The sequence below is a fragment of the Erpetoichthys calabaricus genome, chromosome 17 (assembly GCF_900747795.2).
Source record: "Erpetoichthys calabaricus chromosome 17, fErpCal1.3, whole genome shotgun sequence".
NCBI classification, from domain to species: domain Eukaryota; kingdom Metazoa; phylum Chordata; class Cladistia; order Polypteriformes; family Polypteridae; genus Erpetoichthys; species Erpetoichthys calabaricus.
The window spans coordinates 84,675,351-84,694,970 of NC_041410.2; the positions used below are offsets into that span (position 1 = coordinate 84,675,351).

The 19,620-nt window shown below is 42.9% G+C and overlaps 1 protein-coding gene across 4 annotated transcripts in view; it reads right to left on the reverse strand.

Moving 5' to 3' along the window:
* The window catches only part of LOC114667466 (collagen alpha-1(XI) chain-like), a 377,917-nt gene that overhangs the window by 57,777 nt on the left and 300,520 nt on the right, over positions 1-19,620 (reverse strand). For all 4 annotated transcript variants that reach the window (XM_051920865.1, XM_051920864.1, XM_051920867.1 and 1 more), the window contains 3 exons: positions 11,773-11,826; positions 7,068-7,121; positions 3,441-3,548 (listed from right to left, as the gene is read on the reverse strand). In XM_051920865.1, the coding sequence (XP_051776825.1) occupies positions 3,441-3,548; positions 7,068-7,121; positions 11,773-11,826 (216 nt within the window). The remainder of the gene's footprint in view (positions 1-3,440; positions 3,549-7,067; positions 7,122-11,772; positions 11,827-19,620) is intronic.

Below are 19,620 nucleotides of genomic sequence, written 5' to 3' on the forward strand. Positions count from 1 at the left end.
TGAGGTAGCAGCATTATGTGGCAACATGAAGGGGGTGGGGTTCCCAAAACCCAAAAGGCTGGGCACTTGGGTGCACTCCATGCCACGAGAGAACGTCCACTGTTGGAGTTGTTAATGTTCCTTTTAGCAGAAATACCATCTTTTTGATCATTTTTGGAAATTAGAGGCCTGCTCTTGTCATCCCAGGAGTGACATTTTTGTTCCTGGTCCCACAGCTAAACCGGTGCCTTTTTGGATTTATGCCTCCATCCTTTACTGTTAATACCCTTCTTTCTGTTGCCCAGCATTTCTCCTTGGCGCAGCTGCTAGAAGGTGTGTGGGAATACGTTAACCCAGTCTACTTGTGTGGATTTGGGGAAAAGAGCATGCAGTGGTGTCCCACAGCATTTGGGGGGGGGGAGAAAAAAAGCATATGACTGCGTCCTTTCATGTTTGGGGACGGGGTGGGCATGTGACGGTGTCCTCAGCTGAGCATTCTAACTAACATAAATGTTTTTAAGTCATTCTTCATTTTTTTCCAGGCTTTGTTCTAGAGGATTCAACGCAGTAGGTCTTGTGGACAGCTGGGCCATCCACCTTCATTTGAGCATCCCAGGTGGCCGCACAATGCCTCAATCAGATGGTGGTGCCCACCACAATAAAAACCGGAAAAGAAAGCAGAGAAAATTGTCAAAATCGTTCACTATGGGTGCTGGCCTCTGTCAAGGCTGTGTCTTGTCACCATTCCTGTTTGCGGTTTTGATGGACAAGATATCGAGGAGCAGTCAGAGATGTGTGTGGGCATCCAGTTGGGGTGTCTAAGGGTAGTGTTGTTCCTTTGTGCAGATGACAATGTCCTTTTTGCCTCTCCTGTGATCTTCGCCATTCACTCGAGCCATTTGCTACTGAGTGTGACGCGGCTGAGATGAGGATCAGCACCTCCAAGTCCGAGGTCATGGTTCTCTCTCGAAAAAGAGTGGTTTGCTCTCTCCAGATAACAGAGAAACGTCTGTCGTTAGCGGAGGAGTTCAAGTATTTCAGGATCTTATTCACAAATGATTGGATAAACCAGCAAACTGGAGAGGCCGTTGTCCTGCAGACGCTATACCAGTCCATGGTGGTGAAGTGAGAGCAGAGTCTCAAGACAAAACTCTTGGTAGGAACCAGCTAATCTACTGGCCTGTTCTTACCTGTGGTCATGAGGTGTGGATAACGATGACAGAAAGAATGAGAGTGTGAGTACAAGTAGCAGGGCTGAAGTTTCTTCACCTAGTGGCTGGACTGACATTCCATGATCGAGTGCTCAGGAGGTCAATGAGGCGGGAGAGCCTCAGAGTTGAGTCGCTGCTCCTCCCGATTTGAGGAGAGCCAGTTTGGGCAAGTCCTAAGGATGTCCCCCTGTTACAACTCCACCCTAGAGCTGCTCCGGATGCGTCTCACTGGGCAGACCCCAGGACATGCTTATCTTGGGAATGTCTGGGGAATTCCCCAGGAAGAGTTGGAATCTGAAGGGGAGTGCAGAGAAGTCTGGGCTGACCTGCTTGGCCTGCAGCCACCGTGACCCTCATTAGGAAAAGTGCTTACAGAAAATGAGATGAGAGGATTCTTAATGCTACCTAAGTGGAATAATTTTATTCTAGCTAGTACATTTCTGATTATAATTCTCTTAGAATCTCTCCAGGACCTAAAACCACCTGCATTAACAGGAATAATAAAAAGAACCATTAAGAGAGCCATCACTGTTATAGAGTCAGCCTGGAGACAGAGGCCTGATGGTAATGGAACAAAGTTAAATACTAAGTTCAGCATTCAGAATTGGAATGAATTACTTTCTACAACACAGCTCAGTTGCCATGCAGCTGCAGGAGATTCATTTCTAATCCCGTCCTCGTCACCATCTGTGCCGTGTTAGCATTTTTTTTCCCCCTCTGGATATTTCAGCTTTTCGTTCAAGTACTAAGACGTATGTGTTCGGTGGATTGGCGCGAGTGATGAGTGTGCCCTGCGAGGGACTGGCCCCTCTACCTGTCCTGGACTTAACCTCGGGATGGGAGGCCCCCTCTGTGATCCTGACTTGGAATAAGTGGGTTTGAAAAATGAATGCATTTAAAGTACAAGTTCTTTTATATACAGTAGTGTTCTTCAAATTCTTATTTGTCTTATTTGGCTAAATTCACGTCGCTAAGGGTATTAAATGAAAACGATTTCAGCCCACATTAGTGTCGCTTCACATCGTTTACAAAAGTATGTCTGTCCACACTGGAATTGCATATGACGTAGATGTTCAACTACAATAGGCATGCATGCATATCGGCGAAAAACATTCTTGAAGGCGTGGTAATGCCACCATCCTGTGCCGCAAATCTATAGCGATCCGTAAACTATTTCCCTTTTTTGTGCGTGTATGCATACGGGTGAGCAACCAAACAAGCGAGATGAAAAGCAACTCCTCTATTTCCACTATTTTGGGTTACGGTTGCCTTCTGTGGAGGGTGGCCAATTGGGGAATTAGACATTGTAATGAGCTGGATCCAATCCCATAATAAGCGCAAAATAATCGAAAGCAAACTATAGCGACTGGTAAATTATTTGTGTTATTTGCATGTATGCAGCATTCAAATGGTACAAAACGCAATTTAGACGCATATGGATAAGGAACACAACAAGCGCGATGGAAAGCAACTCTTCCATGTCAGCCATTTTGGGTTATGGTTTCCTTCTGTGGAGGATGGCCAATTGGGAAATTAGACATTGCAATAAGTAGGATAATCAAAAGCAAAACTATAACGACTGGTACATTATTTGTGTTATGTGCATGTATGCAGCATTCAAATGGTACAAAACACAATTTAGATGCATATGGATAAGGAACACAACAAGCGCGATGGAAAGGAACTCGTCTATGTCTGCCATTTTGGGTTATGGTTTCCTTCTGTGGAAGGTGGCCAATTGGGAAATTAAACATTGTGAACAGTAGGATAATCAAAAGAAAAACTATAATGACTGGCAAATTATTTGTGTTATTTGCATGTATGCAGCATTCAAATGGTACAAAATACAATTTAGACGCATATGGATAAGGAACACAAGCGCGATGGAAAGCAACTCTTCCATGTCCGCCATTTTGGGTTATGGTTTCCTTCTGTGGAGGGTGGCCAATTGGCAAATTAGACATTGCAATGAGTAGGATAATCAAAAGCAAAACTATAATGACTGGTAAATTATTGTGTTATTTGCATGTATGCAGCATTCAAATGGCACAAAACGCAATTTAGACACATATGGATAAGGAACCAAACAAGCGTGATGGAAAGGAACTCCAGATACTCAACTAAGACCCACACAGAAAACTTCAAAGGGATAGTTGCCCCCCAGAGAGCATTTCAAAATAAGAGTCTTGGACAATATATCCCAGTAAAGGGGTTAGTAGGGAAAAGAAGAGCAGAAGGAGATTAACTCACTGGATTGCCTTTGGGGCCATCTTCACCTGGAGGTCCTTTCAATCCGGGTGGTCCAGCAGCACCAGGGGGACCAGAGTCCCCTTTCTCTCCTACATCCCCCTTGCCACCCTAAAAAAATAGAAAGAATGGAACAGAATAACTCATTTTGACCTCGGAATCTTTTCAAGTCCGTGATCCCAAGTTTGCAGTCAAAATATGTTCATATAGGTCAGGGATGTCAGACTCTGGGCCTGGAGGGCCAGAGTGGCTGCAGGTTTTCATTCGGACCCTTTTTTTAATCAGTGACCAGTTTTCACTGCTAATTATCTCTTTTTCCCTTCATTTTAAGGATTCAGTCCTCTGAGTCAATTTCTTTCTTCATTAAATGAGAGCCAAACAGAAATGAGACGTGAAACAAGCCAACAGATGATCAGCTAAACTGGAACATCAAACTCCAGCCAATTTCACTCCAAACACTTTCTTAATGAGAAGCTGATTCTTGCTGTTAATTGAACCCGTTATTTAATTCCATGGCTTGTTGCTGCTCTCATTCTGCCACAGCAGACATTTCTGAAACTGTTGATTTTTCTGTTTTTTCTAAGAACGTCAAAATGTTTTGGTGACCTGAGAACAGGCCCGGTTCTAGAGGTGAAGTCACCATCGTGCCATTTAATTTTGGCCGCCCCCTCACCCTATAATACCTTCACTCGTTTTCTAAACCAGTGTATTTAAAATTAAAAATTTTCCCAATTTCCTTAATGTCAAAAAAAATTAAAGAAAATTTCTTCGTAAGTAGAAGAAAACTTGACTTACGCATTTAACGAATCGGCGACAAGTTTAATTAATTCATCAGTAAAATTCCGATTAACACTACAAAACCTTCTGATTAATGTGCTACGTACTTGAGCTGCCACAATTCACGTGTTGTGACTTGCCCGTTTTTCTTTGAAGCAAGTTACCGACTTTCGACGGGAAAAGACGAGCCCCGCGCCGAGCCTGCGTTTTGTTGCATGCACCCTTTGCACGACTGGCAGAACCGGGCCTGCCTGAGAGATCAGCCTTACTGAGATTTTCACCTTTCTTTATTTTCAGATATTGTGTGATGGGCACAGGTAAGCTGGTCATGTGGCGGTTTGTTTTGTGTCTCGTTATTGTTTGGCTGCTAATTAAGGAATAAGAAACAACTAAAAGGCCAGAGTCAAGTTAATTAAAACTAAGGCAAAAGAAGTTAATTACAAGCAAAAACTGGTCACTAATGAAGAAGATGGTTAGAATGAAAACCTGCAGCCACTGCGGCCCCCCAGAGACTGGAGTTTGATACCCGTCATGTAGGTAGTGATATATTTAAAAGAGTATTTAATTTTTTTGTAAGGGAAAATTTATTTTGTTTAATCCACATTACATAACCTTCCCCCAATCTGCTTAACCCATTTTAAGAGGCCATGGGGGGCTATCTATCCTGGCAGTACTGACCACCAGACAGGAATAACCCTAGCCATGGCACCAGTATTTTGCAAACCTATCTAATACACACACACTAATTTATATACAGTGCATCCAGAAAGTATTCCCAGCGCATCACTTTTTCCACATTTTGTTATGTTACGGCCTTATTCCAAAATGGATTAAATTCATTTTTTTCCTCAGAATTCTACACACAACACCCCATAATGACAACATGAAAAAAGTTTACTTGAGGTTTTTGCAAATTTATTAAAAATAAAAAAAACTGAGAAATCCCATGTCCATAAGTATTCACAGCCTTTGCCAAGAAGCTCAAAATTGAGCTCAGGTGCCTCCTGTTTCCCCTGATCATCCTTGAGATGTTTCTGCAGCTTCATTGGAGTCCACCTGTGGTAAATTCAGTTGACTGGGCATGATTTGGAAAGGCACACACCTCTCTATATAAGGTCCCACAGTTGACAGTTCATGTCAGAGCACAAACCAAGCATGAAGTCAAAGGAATTGTCTGTAGACCTCTGAGACAGGATTGTCTCGAGGCACAAATCTGGAGAAGGTTACAGAAAAATTTCTGCTGCTTTGAAGGTCCCAATGAGCACAGTGGCCTTCATCATCCGTAAGTGGAAGAAGTTCGAAACCACCAGGACTCTTCCTAGAGCTGGCCGGCCATCTAAACTGAGTGATCGGGGGAGAAGGGCCTTAGTCAGGGAGGTGACCAAGAACCCTATGGTCACGCTGTCAGAGCTCCAGAGGTCCTCTGTGGAGAGAGGAGAACCTTCCAGAAGGACAACCATCTCTGCAGCAATCCACCAATCAGGCCTGTATGGTAGAGTGGCCAGACGGAAGCCACTCCTTAGTAAAAGGCACATGGCAGCCCGCCTGGAGTTTGCCAAAAGGCACCTGAAGGACTCTCAGACCATGAGAAAGAAAATTCTCTGGTCTGATGAGACAAAGATTGAACTCTTTGGTGTGAATGTCAGGCATCATGTTTGGAGGAAACCAGGCACCGCACATCACCAGGCTAATACCATCCCTACAGTGAAGCATGGTGGTGTCAGCATCATTCTGTGGGGATGTTTTTCAGCAGCAGTGACTGGGAGACTAGTCAGGATAAAGGGAAAGATGACTGCAGCAATGTACAGAGACATCCTGGATGAAAACCTGCTCCAGAGTGCTCTTGACCTCAGACCGGGGCGACGGTTCATCTTTCAGCAGGACAACAACCCTAAGCACACAGCCAAGATATCAAAGGAGTGGCTTCAGGACAACTCTGTGAATGTTCTTGAGTGGCCCAGCCAGAGCCCAGACTTGAATCCGATTGAACATCTCTGGAGAGATCTTAAAATGGCTGTGCACCGACGCTTCCCATCCAACCTGATGGAGCTTGAGAGGTGCTGCAAAGAGGAATGGGCGAAACTGGCCAAGGATAGGTGTGCCAAGCTTGTGGCATCATATTCAACAAGACTTGAGGCTGGAATTGCTGCCAAAGGTGCATCGACAAAGTATTGAGCAAAGGCTGTGAATACTTCTGTACATGGGATTTCTCAGTTTGTTTATTTTTAATAAATTTGCAAAAACCTCAAGTAAACTTTTTTCATGTTGTCATTATGGGGTGTTGTGTGTAGAGTTCTGAGGAAAAAAATGAATTTAATCCATTTTGGAATAAGGCTGTAACATAACAAAATGTGGAAAAAGTGATGCGCTGTGAATACTTTCTGGATACACTGTATAATATTCAGTTTGGATCCACCTGTTAAAATAAAACACACATTTTTGAGGATCTAGACATAGGGGGGACCTGCAAACAGTGGGCCATGTTACAACATGGGATGTGGATCCATCGAGACGATAATGTTAGTTATTCACTGTGCCAACCTAAACAAAGGAGTCCAAATATATTTCTTTATGCATCAGAAGAAATCACTTAACCAGTTATCTGCATACATTAATGAACTTTGCAAAGCATTTGATCTCTACCAGATGGTAATCACTGGGAAAGGCGCCATACTGAATATTTGTAAACCCCTCAATCATTTCACAAGTAATGATGAGATCATCAGTACTTGGAGTAATTCAATTAAAATGCTTTGGGGGTATACAAACCGATTCTTAAAAGGAATATACCCTTCAAATGGACCAAATGACCACGCTTGGTGACTTCTGCCCCCATAATTACAACATACTCACCGATGGGCCCGCTTCTCCAGGGTTACCAGGGTTTCCAGCTTCTCCGTCTTCACCCTGAATGGAAAGAGAACCACAGAAGCATGAAACACAAGCCTTTGTATTGTCCCCCTCCAGCCCCATGGATGACCAGGATGGCTGTCCAGTGGTGGTCCGCTCTCTCTATCCACTTTCCAGAACTTGCAAACAGCCACAACTGTTTTCTCATACTTGGAAACTAAGTGTTAGGACAGTGATAAGGGTTCAAAAATCCGGTCGGGGCCTCTGAAGGCTTTTTACAATGCAAAGTGAGGAATTGAGATGTTAGGTATGGTCTGCTGGAGCTGCGCCATTGCTCTTACTGATTAGAGACAAAAAGCCTGCTACCATTTTGCATGCCCTGCCTCAACTTATAATGAAGACGCCTCACTCCTTATTCTTTTATCTCTATAATCTGATAACGGCGCCACACACAGAGGAAGTAACTCAGCCAAATGGATGAATTGGACAATTGATAAAAACAGTCTGGATAAGCAAAAGGGACAATGGATCTACTGCAGCAGCCAAGCAGTGGCTGGCAAGCTTTGTCACATTTTTGATGCTGTCATGCTGTGCAGAAGCAAAATGATTAATAAAGAGCATCCGAAATGGCAGCCAACATCTAATTACAAGTAAATATCAGAATGAGGGCCAGTTATGAAAGTCAATGCTGACACACATTCAGTTACAATTGGAAAGAAGAAGATCAAACCAGGGCCGTATAATTGATGGAGAATTAAAAACGCGAGCCATAATAATAATAATAATAAAACAATGGATAGAAGGATTGTGGTATAAAAATCAGGGTGGGATCCTCGTACAGACTTTCGTGTTTACCCCGTCTTCGTTTCTGCAGCTGCACAAAGTAGATAATCCATATCATGCTGGTACAATCAATTCTGTTTATGCTTCTCATTCACACACATCATCACGAACGCATACATTTAAAAGAAAGAAAAAGAAGTGCAATGGTGCAGGATGAAGACAAACATCATTGTGCACAGAAACTCACTACATGGAAGGTCTCCGCCCTTCTTCCCCACTGTCGCCTAGCAACCACCTGATCCTAGTTGAGGATTTGCATATTTCCAACGTGGTGGTTTTTTTTTTTTTTTCAACCAGACATCTTTATTTAAACACTAAACGACAGGCCGACGTCTGCAGAATTAATGTGTGAAAATACTTTGATTTCTTCCAAATTGTCCGACTTGTAGCTCCGAGTTCGTAATGCGTTCACATGGAATTTCCGACTCGGAAACTCGGATTTCCCGTCTGTCCGAGAGCATGTGAGCGCAGGATAAGTGCGCAGTGCATGATGGTATAAAAGGTCTGTACTCTGCGCTTCCTGGTTATATGAGTTTGTAGATAAAAATTGAAAACCTCACAAGGTCTCGTATTTATTTTCCTTTTTCAGATCTAGGGGGCTTCGCTCGTCAACCTCCCTTGCCTGCGCTACATGCCAGCCACTTCACGTCTATGCTGCTTGCGTTGTGAAGAGGGGGGATGAATGCACCCCAAGGTGATGCAGTCGCTCCTCCAACACCCCCTCTTAAACAGCGATACAATTGGAAACAAATAGTTTTTTTTTTACCTCCTCTTTGCTCGATCAGCTGCTGGTTGCTGCTGCTGCTGCCGTGCTGCCTGATCTGCATCTCGCACACTTCTGTCATATCTCCTATGTCCATACATTCAATCTCTTTTCTCTTTTACCTTTTTGTCAATATTGCATTGAATTTTGTTTCCATGTTTGGAATTGCATCGTGACAACACAATGAATAACTGCCCGTGAGTGAATATCGTTTCTTTCTCTCTACAAGAAATGAGTCTCACAATAGCATTCACACAAATGAGGAATGATTGAACCGTGGGCATGCTTGAAATTTTCTCTTGCGGGATTTTATTTTCACCAAACAACAAATCTTTTAATTCTCGTGGATACGCCTCTTCATTGGGAAGAAACACTAATTTTTTTTTCCCTGATGGCAACACGAATTAGACGATCTGCAAGTCTGCTAGTTCCCTGGACCCTTTCCCCTCACCCTTGTTGAGGGCCAACATTTCTGCCATCTCTCCACTTATCACCAGGATAATAAATCAGTCCCTCCTGGCTGGCCATATTCCTTCTGCACTAAAAACTGCTGTCATCAGACCTCTACTGAAAAAATCCACCTTGGATCCTGAAGTTCTCTCCAATTATAGGCCCATCTCCAATCTTTAATTTCTCTCCAAAGTTCTGGAAAAAATAGTTGCAGCACAACTTCATGATCATCTCAAACTGAATAATCTGTTTGAAAAGTTTCAGTCTGGTTTTCGCCCTGGCCATAGCACCGAAACAGCCCTGGTCAGGGTCACCAATGATCTTCTGATGACGGCAGATACTGGTTCACCTTCACTACTTATCCTCCTTGACCTGACAGCTGCTTTTGACACAATAGACCATAACATCCTTCTTCACCACCTGCAATACACTATTGGACTCTCAGGAAATGTTCTAAATTGGTTTACATCATACCTGACTGGCAGAACTTAGCATGTCGCCCTTGGCAGCGCAAAGTCCCACACCCACAACGTCACCTGTGGTGTTCCACAGGGCTCTGTGCTGGGCCCTATCCTTTTTACTATCTACATGCTACCCTTGGAACTGTCATTGGCAGACATGGTTTATCGTTCCATTGCTATGCCGATGACACTCAGCTTTACCTCAGGACTACTCCCACCTCCTCTACTGCTCCTCTGCCAACATCTACATTGTCTACCTGCCTGGAGGAGATAGAGGCAATGATGAGGCTCAATTTTCTTCAGTTGAACAGATCCAAAACAGAAGCCATCTTAGTTGGCACATCACATCATCTTCGCTCTTCTACCATCACCAGTATTACTTTCTCTGGCCAAAATATTCCTCTTTCCACATCTGTTACTAATTTGGGTGTTAGAATGGACTCCCAACTTACTTTTGACACCCACATCAAATATCTCTGTAAGTCGTCTTTTTACCATCTCAAGAACATCGCCAAACTCCGCCCATTACTCACCCTGGCAGATGCAGAGAAGCTCGTCCATGCCTTTGTCTCTTCCAGGCTGGATTACTGTAATGCGCTCCTCATTGGGATTCCTGGCAAGAGTATCCAGAGACTCCAGTATATTCAGAACAGCGCTGCCAGGATCCTGATGAGGGTGCGAAAGCATGCTCACATCACCCCAATCCTGAAAACCCTTCACTGGCTCCCTGTTTCATTCAGAATAGAGTACAAGGTCTCCATTCTTACCCATCAGTGCATTTATGGACATGCCCCTTTTATCTACATGAACTCCTTACCCCTCATAACTCCTTACGCTCCCTCCGCTCTGTATACACTAACACTCTTCAAGTCCTCAGAACTAAGCTCAGCAGCATGGGTGACAGGGCGTTTTCATCTGTGGCGCTGAGGCTGTGGAATGCCCTCCCTGATTACCTGAGAGCCCCACAGTCGACCGAGGCCTTTAAGCGAAACCTAAAAACTCATCTTTTTAGAAAGTCATTTTGTTAAAGTTTTTTATAGATTCTTCTGTTTTTATTTATTATTCTATTTTTACTCTGTAGCACTTTGGGATTGCTAAAATATAAAGTGCAATATAAATAAAATTTATTATTATTATTATTATAAGTCTCCGACTTAAAGTTTAAATCCAAACAATATATTCGATCTCTTTTCGCTGTTCCGTTATTTCACAGGGTAAAAATTTCCGTTTGTTTGCGCTAATGCAGTCTTTACTATCCTTTTTTTGAGACTTTCGAATTTTCCTACTTCCATTATCTCTAACCTGCTCTGCATGTGTACCGCGCCAACGTTTTTGAATTCTTTACGACGTTCTACTTTGTCATCTACTCTTTGTCTTTTTTTTCCGGCCCTGGCCTTAGTTAAATCTCTTGGCACAAAGTCTCATCTCGAGGGATGTGAAAGTGTCTCTCTGAGAAAGTCACATCTTGTCTCTTTCCAACTTTCCCAAATTTTTTTTAAAACAGAGAGATTTGTGTAGGCTATACCGTATCACATCTTGTTATTTGACACTCATTGTGGGGTTCTGTTCCTTTTCATTTTTGATGCTAAAATATTTTCTGGACTGTTTCCATTTTGTGTTTTCATGGTCGCCGTCATTTTGGCAACCTGTCGTTAGGCCAAATGCACCAGTTGTTAGGGAATGTGTCATCTGAGGTCGTAACCTTTGATAAAAGTTCATCCCTAAAAATACTTCCTTATAGGAGCTGCAGATTCAACACCCAAATTTCTAGTCGCTAATCAAACTTTGTTTTCTCTGCTATAGAGACTTTTGCTCTAGTCCTTGACCACACTTTTTTGTCTTAGACGCCCGTTATTTCGGATCCCCCGGTTTGGACCGTTTTTCTGGCTCACTTTCTAACCTTTATCTGTTCACCGACATTACAATATTAATTGTTGAGTCCTCCTGGAGCTGTGATTTCCCCAATCACACACATACATGTAAGATTTTAAATAGAACTGAGGATCCAGGTCTAGGAAGCGGGACCAGAAAGTGCAAGATCCGAGAAGCAGGGTCTGAAAGGATCTGTCTGAGGCTCTGGACACTTCATTATAGAAATCACGACTGATGTGGAGAGCCGGGCAGAGACTAGACATGAAGCTGTGGTGCACAATCTGGACTCGGCCTGGCACATACTGTAAAGATGGATTACCTTCTCTCCTACGGCGCCGGGCTGTCCTGATCCACCTGTCATGCCTTGGGGACCCTGCAAGATAAAAGATGAAATTAAGGCGGTGAATGAAGAGCAGTCATCATGAGCTGCGGATTTTAAAATAAGCGTGTACATGTTCTTATAAAAGGCTGTGTTCATTTTGAACATGTAAAGAGTGAGGGTCAACTTATTGTATGACCTTAAAGGAGTCCGTTAACATGTCAGTGTCCTGACTGTTGGTCATTAAGAGTTTTAATAATAATAAAAATTACATTTATAGAGTGCTTTTCTCGCTACTCAAAGTGCTTAAACAGAGGGGAGCCACTTCAATTACCACCAATGTGTAGCACCCACCTGGATGATACAACACCGGCCATTTTTGTGCCAATATGCTCACCGCCTCACCGCACATGACCCATTAGATGATGAAGGGCTGAGCAAGATAGCCAATTAGAGACAGGGGATGATTAGGTGGGCAAAATGACCAGGGTACACCCTACAGTAATCCCTCCTCCATCGCGGGGGTTGCGTTCCAGAACCCCCCGCGAAAGGTGAAAATCCGTGAAGTAGAAACCATATGTTTATATGGTTATTTTTATATTGTCATGCTTGGGTCACAGATTTGCACAGAAACACAGGAGGTTGTAGAGAGACAGGAACGTTATTCAAACACTGCAAACAAACATTTGTCTCTTTTCAAAAGTTTAAACTGTGCTCCATGACAAGACAGAGATGACAGTTCCGTCTCACAATTAAAAGAATGCAAACATATCTTCCTCTTCAAAGGAGTGCGCGTCAGGAGCAGAGAATGTCAGAGAGATAGAGAAAAGCAAACAAATCAATAGGGCTGTTTGGCTTTTAAGTATGCGAAGCACCGCCGGTACAAAGCTGTTGAAGGTGGCAGCTCACACCCCCTCCGTCAGGAGCAGAGAGAGAGAGAGAGAGAGAGAGAGAGAGAAAAACAAAGAAGCACAAATCAATACGTGCCCTTCGTGCTTTTAAGTATGCGAAGCACCGTGCAGCATGTCGCTTCACGAAGCAGCTGCACAGAAGGGAGCAACATGAAGATAATCTTTCAGCATTTTTAGACGAGCCTCCGTATTGTCTAGGTGTGCGAACAGCCCCCCCCTGCTCAATCCCCCTACGTCAGGATCAGAGAATGTCAGCGCAAGAGAGAGAGAGAAAAGTAAGTTGGGTAGCTTCTCAGCCATCTGCCAATAGCGTCCCTTGTATGAAATCAACTGGGCAAACCAACTGAGGAAGCATATACCAGAAATTAAAAGACCCATTGTCCGCAGAAATCCGCGAACCAGCAAAAAATCCGCGATATATATTTAAACATGCTTACATATAAAATCCGCGATAGAGTGAAACCGCGAAAGGTGAAGCGCGATATAGCGAGGGATTACTGTACTCTGTTTGAAAGATGCCCAGGGATCTTTAATGACCCCAGAGGGTGAGGACCTCGGTTTTACATGTCATCTGAAGGACGGCACCATTTTAACAGCACGGTGTCCCCGTCACTGCACTAGATAAATGGGATCCACAAACAGACCACAGGGTAAGCGCCCCCTGCTGGCCTCACCAACACCTCTTCCAGCAGCACCCCTAGATGGTCTCCATCCAAGTGCTGGCCGGACCTGAACATGCTGAGCTTCAGGTGGATGACCTCTTCTGAAGCGTATACCATATATACTCGCATTTAAGTTCTCTTGCGGATAAGTCGGGACTTGATTTTATCGTATAATTTCCAGTATTTTATAATGTCAGTCATATACTGTAAGTCGAATGCGGAAAACTCACACTATTGGTCCAAGAGATTATGATATGCTGACGCCCACCTGAGAGAGTAACCATGGAGCACACGGCCGTTTTTTATTTCTATGTATTGTGCCTACGTGACCACATGGTAATACCCGAACTATTCCGAAGCAATATTTGCATTGATTTGTGTTTTTTGTATCTCACACCCTCATACACTTTTATCGTAAGAGCATCCCTTATCTACGATGGAGTGTTCGATCAGAAGAAAATATGAAGCTGGTTTTAAATTAAAAGTCGTTGAAGTGGTGAAAGAAATTGGAAACTGCGCTGCTGCAACAAAATCTGATGTGTCTGAAAAACTGCTGCGAGATTGAAGGGAGCAAGAAGATGTAAAAAAAAATATTAAGTGTCGCATTTTTGAACGGCGTATAAGTCAGGGTCTGATTTTATGATCGATTTTTCGGGTTTCAAGTCCCGACTTATACGTGAGTTTATTAATTGTTTATTAATTAATTATTATTCATTATTAATAGCTTATTAATTAATTTATTAATTGGTGAATTGGTGAAAAAAATAAAATATCCAGACACATGAAGACCTGCCTGAAAGAGTCCAAGTAGAAATGAGGGCCAAGACATTGGGACAAAAGAGAACTACAGGAGGTGTTCTCTGTGTGCATTGAGTGAGTCGCCTAAGGGCTCATTTATACTTCATGCTCAGAATGCGTACGCGCCACACGTTCTGAGCGTTTATTTGATGCGTCGTCTGAGCAGGTCCTCAGAAATTAACGTGACGCGTGCGCGAGTTGCAGTACCAGCAAAAAGTCGGGGGGCGCAGTGTGCTAAAAGTTGGAATGTGACATCAGAGTCTCTGTTTACTATCTACAGGTGACAGAAATCCGCTTTGCGGATCCTACGAGATCAATGTGTGCGCTTCGATATTTGATAAATGGTTCGATGTGGTGAAGCAAAATGCCGACATACAGATGTATTTGTGGTGCTTTTATATTCAAGCGTCGCATATTCCCGATCGTAATGACACGATACGTTTTAAAATTCTCACATACCGTCTTCTGTGCCATCTTTTTTTCTAGGGCTTCCTCTGCTCCTGACAGCAGCGAATCGCCAGCAATAGATCGCCACACTGAGCACATTAAATGTATGATATTCCAAATCTCTGCACATTTAGAATCCTTAGATTTATACTTGATATCACTTTCATGATGAAAAGCATTAAAGTATGTATATTACATTTTACAAATAAATCGGTAATTTCGTTTAAATAATGAATACTGTTAATAATTACACACATGGGGTGACACAGTGGCGGAGCGTTAGTGCTGCTGTCTTGCAGGGAGTCACGTCGCTGATATTCCCTGCCTGGAATCCGCGTTTACACGTTTTCCTGCTGGGTTTCCTCAGTGTGCTCCAGTTTCCTTCCAAAGATATGCAGATTTGGGGATTTGGTGCCGCTAAAATGACGCCAGTGTATGTGTGTGCTTGTATTCACCTTGCGATGAGCTGAGGCCTCATCCAGGGATTGTTTCTCACTCGTGCCCAATGCTTGCTGGAATGGACACATCCCTGGATTTAATCAATAAACATCCTTTTCAGAGATATTGCGGTAAGGTGTCATCGGAATTTAATGGGTGTTCTAGGCAATTCACAACACAGACAATCCGAACATGTTCTCACCGTGATAATATCTCGCACTGCCACCTGGCGGAATCCTCCAGATTTATGTAAAGTACGCGCGCAAGTATAAACACTTCAACGCTTGCGTAGCAGGAGCGTCCGCTGCAGCATGCGTTGCGTCGCATGAAGTATAACTCCGGCCTAATATGTAGGAGCTCCAAATACAGAAGCAAGACCTGTAGCTGTAAAGGGACGGCGACCACTTAGACAGACACCATATAGACATCAGCTCATTGAGTCATACTGGACAAGTTACTTAAATGGCTGGTGCATATTTTCTAGGTGTACACCTGCATTTGGGACAGCTTAGCCTTTAGCTAAATAAATGAGCTTGATGGACTGAATGGTCTCTAAGATGTGGTGATGAAGCAGAAACTTTTTTGACAACCTTTAAGAAAGATCTGGATGAGACATCGAGACATCTTGGCTATTAGCTAAACAAAGGGGCTTGATGGATTGAATGGTCTCCTCTCGTTTGTCAAATTTTTTACATTCTTAGTGATAGTCGGTAACCTCGTTGTAGCACTCTGTACCAATTACAGGCATGGCAAAGACGACTGACTGATACCCACCTACAATAAACTAAACGGGAAGATCTAAATGCATGGATCACTTTTGGGAACAAACGACTGAATCATGGAGTTGAAGCAGAAACTCTGAAAACCTTTAAGAAGAATCTGGATGAGATATTAGGACAGTTTAGCTAGTAGCAGAACAAATGGGCCTGATGCACTAAAAGGGTCTCTGAATCATGGAGTTGAAGCAAAAACCTTGACAACCTTTAAGAAAGATCTGGATTAGATATCAAGACATCCTGGCTATTAGCTAAACAAATGGGCTTGATGGACTGAATGGGAATTTCTTATGTTCTTTGTGCTTGTAAAGGACCTTGGGATGCTGATCACTTTGAAAGATGATGTATGCCTTCAGAAAGTTCAGTCCCCACACCAACATTGTGAGTATGTCCTTGAAGACGTTGGGAAACCTCCTAGTGTTCTAACTGTAAAGACAATCGAAACAATGATATTTAATGTTGTTACTTGTAAGGTTTTTTTGGATGATGTCTTTCATTGTGAACAATCCCAAGGATCAGCCCCTTGTGTGAACCACTTAATCGACATGAACTCCAATTCTAAACAAGCACATATGTAGCCAAAAGTATTGACACCTTAACACTATTTAAAAAACAATCACAGTTTTCCATGAAATACGTTGAAACTGACCACCGTCCACCATTTATTCTTCCATATCCCAGGAAATTTCACAGGACTCCAGTGCCTTCGATGATGTCACTTCCGGTTCTGCCGCCCGTGATGACGTCACTTCCTGCCCAGACCTTTAAAGCCACCATCTTTGAAACATGTCATCAGTTCTGTTTTGGACATTGAACCAGACGCAATTCCTCCAAAAAATGAACCCTTTTGCGGTCAGGGCTGTCCCAAACCTTTTTTTATATCTCCTCTCCATTCTTGTGACATACCATATCCCAAAGGTGTTCTCCATTATTCAGATCTGGTGACTGGCAAAGGCTGCTGAAGATCGGCAAACTCATTTTCATGTTGATACAACCAGTCAGAGATGACATTTGCTTTGTGAGGTGGTGCATTATCATGCTGGAAGTAGCCATTAGAAGATACGTGAACATTATGGCCATGATGTGATGCACATGGTTAGTAACAATCTTTAAATAGGCCTTGGCATTCAAGCGATGATTGACTGTTATTAATGAGCCAAAAATGTGGCAAGAAGACATTCCCCACACCATTATTACACTGCCACCAACACTGGCCTGGACTGTTGACACAAGGCTGGTTGGGTGCAAGGATTCATGCTGTTGGCACCAAATTCTGACCGTGGCACCTGTGTGCCTCGGCAGAAATCGACATTCATTGGACCGGGCCATGTTCTGCCAGTCTTCAGCCGTCCACTTTTGGCGAGCCTTAAGTCTCTGTTCTTGTCTGACAGGAGTGGAACCTGATGGGGTCTTCCTCAGTTACAGCCCATCCGCTTCAAGGTTTGATCGATTGTGAGATGGTTGTCTGCTTCCACAATCCGGTCAAGTGACTGGCTCAGGGTCCCACTGTGTCAGTAGCGGAAACAGAACCCACAACCTCAGGGCTTGAAGTCCAAAGCCTTAATCAGTATGCCACATTGCCTGCCAGTGTAGCTCAGTATCATGGTTGCCTGGGGCTCCTCATGGAAAAAGCCCAAGAAGAGACCGCTAAAGTCCCAGTGGACTGCCTCCGAATGTCCGGCTCAGTTATTGTTTGAATTTTTTAAGTAGTTACTAAAACACCAAGGATTTTTAACCTCCAGTGTTTATTTGTAGATTTAATAGCCTTGTGCCCTCCTTGTGTTTCTGGACAGACATAACAGGCCTGTGTGGTGCCTCCTTATTGATCCCAGTGCCTGGTGTTAATCCTGCGCCAGGTTTCTCTCTCTGTGGATTTTGCACCTTTTTCTGCGTCTGCATTGATTTTTCTCCAGGTACTCTGGTTGTCCTCCCATGTTTATTTAATCCAATCCCAAAGATGGGCATGTTAGGTTACCCTTAAGTGGACGGGTGGCACCCCACCCAGGGGCTGCTTCCTGACTTGTAAACTAGGTTCTCAGCAAGTCGTTTATTGTCACTGCCCACTGACCACCTCAGAGAGTGATTTAGATCTGATTTGAGTTGAGGAGATGACCACCTTCAGGAATAGTCTTTATGGTGTGGAAGCCCCTCTGCTTGGGTGTCTGATTTGATCTGTTTTGTTGTGCTCAACCGGCACATAGGCATATGGTGCACTAAACACAGGTGACACACAAGAACCGCGCAGCCAACTTCTCCCTAGGCTGGATATCATAGATGGGGAATATTTGGGGCTATTCCTGGCCACACATCAAGAACACATCACCCGGTGTAAGCTGGCTGCCCGTTCTGCTAAAGCCAGCTGTACAGAGAGCTACTTGTGTCAGCGGACAGATGGCAGACTGGCATTTCAAAGTCTTCCAGACCCTTTTGGAGCCTGTTAGCAAATCCCTCAACAGAAAAACAGATCCAAACACAGCCGAGAACAAGGCTGGAATGTAAAGCGTGAGCCGCACGGGCGGGCACCTCCACATCAGCCCTCGCTGCGTTCATTAAATCTCATGCCATTGGAACAGCTGCACTGCCTGCAGCGCTTGTGGCAAAGACGAGCAAACGGCGCATCGACATCCTGGGAAGGCCATCAGGCGAGGCCTCATGATCGGCTTCCTCTTTCTCTGTTCTTTTCTCGTTCAATCTTTTTCTTTTCTTTTACTTTCATTCTCTCATTTCTCTTTCTTTCTTTCTTTTCTCTCTTCCTTTTCTTTTCCTTTTTTCTTTCACTTTCTTTTTTCTTTCTCTTTCTTCCATTTTTATTTTTTCTTTCTCTTTGACTTTCTCTTTTTTCTTTTGCTGTCTTTTTCTTTATTTTACTTCTCATTTTACTCTTTTTCTTTGTCCACTCCATTGTCTTTTATTTTTTCTTTTTCCTTTCTCTTTAGCTTCCTTTGTCTATTTTTTTCTTTTCTTTCTATTTAATTTTTCTTTTCTTTCTCTTTAACTTTTTCATTTTCTTTTCTTTTTGTCTTTTGTCTTTTTCTTTGTTTTTTCTCCTTCTCTTTTTCTTTTAGTCTCTTTCTTTTACTTTTCCTTTTTTCTTTTTCTTTTTTGTTTTTCTCCCTATTCTTACTCTAATTTTTATTTTTTCTTTCTCTTCAATGTTCTTTCTTTCTTTCTTTCTTTCTTTCTTTCTTTCTTTCTTTCTTTCTTTCTTTCTTTCTTTCTTTTCTCTCTTTTTTCTATTTTCTTTTCTTTCTCTTTAGCTTTCTCGTTTTTTTCTTTTTCTCTTTTCCCCGTTTCTTTCTTTTTTCCTCCTTCTTTTTTCTTTTAGTCTCTCTTCTTTCTCTAATTTTTCTTTTTTCCTTCACTTTGGTGTTCTTTCTTTCTCTGTTTCTTTTCTTTCTCTTTAGGTTTCTCATTTCTTTTCTTTTTCTCTTTTCCATTTTCTTTCTTTTTTCCTCCTTCTCTTTTTTTTACTCTCACCTTTCTCTAATTTTTCTTTTTTCCCTCATTTTAGTTTTCTTTCTCTATTCCTTTTCTCTCTCTTTTCCTTCTCTTCAGCCAGACTACTTTGAACGCATCATGCCCTCCTGATGAATTACCTGACTTCAAAGCAACAAAATTAACGTCCTGTGCCGCAGCCTCACAATCCATCATTATAATGGGAGGCTAAATAGGGTTATGGATAGAGATGATTCCAACTGAGATCCCAACTATCAAAACGTATTTTTCTCTTGTTTGTGTATTGTTTTTCTTAAAAAGGAAAGCGTTAGTAGATTAAGCTGATTAGAAAACTGATGGTCTGGTTTGAAGAGCCCAGTC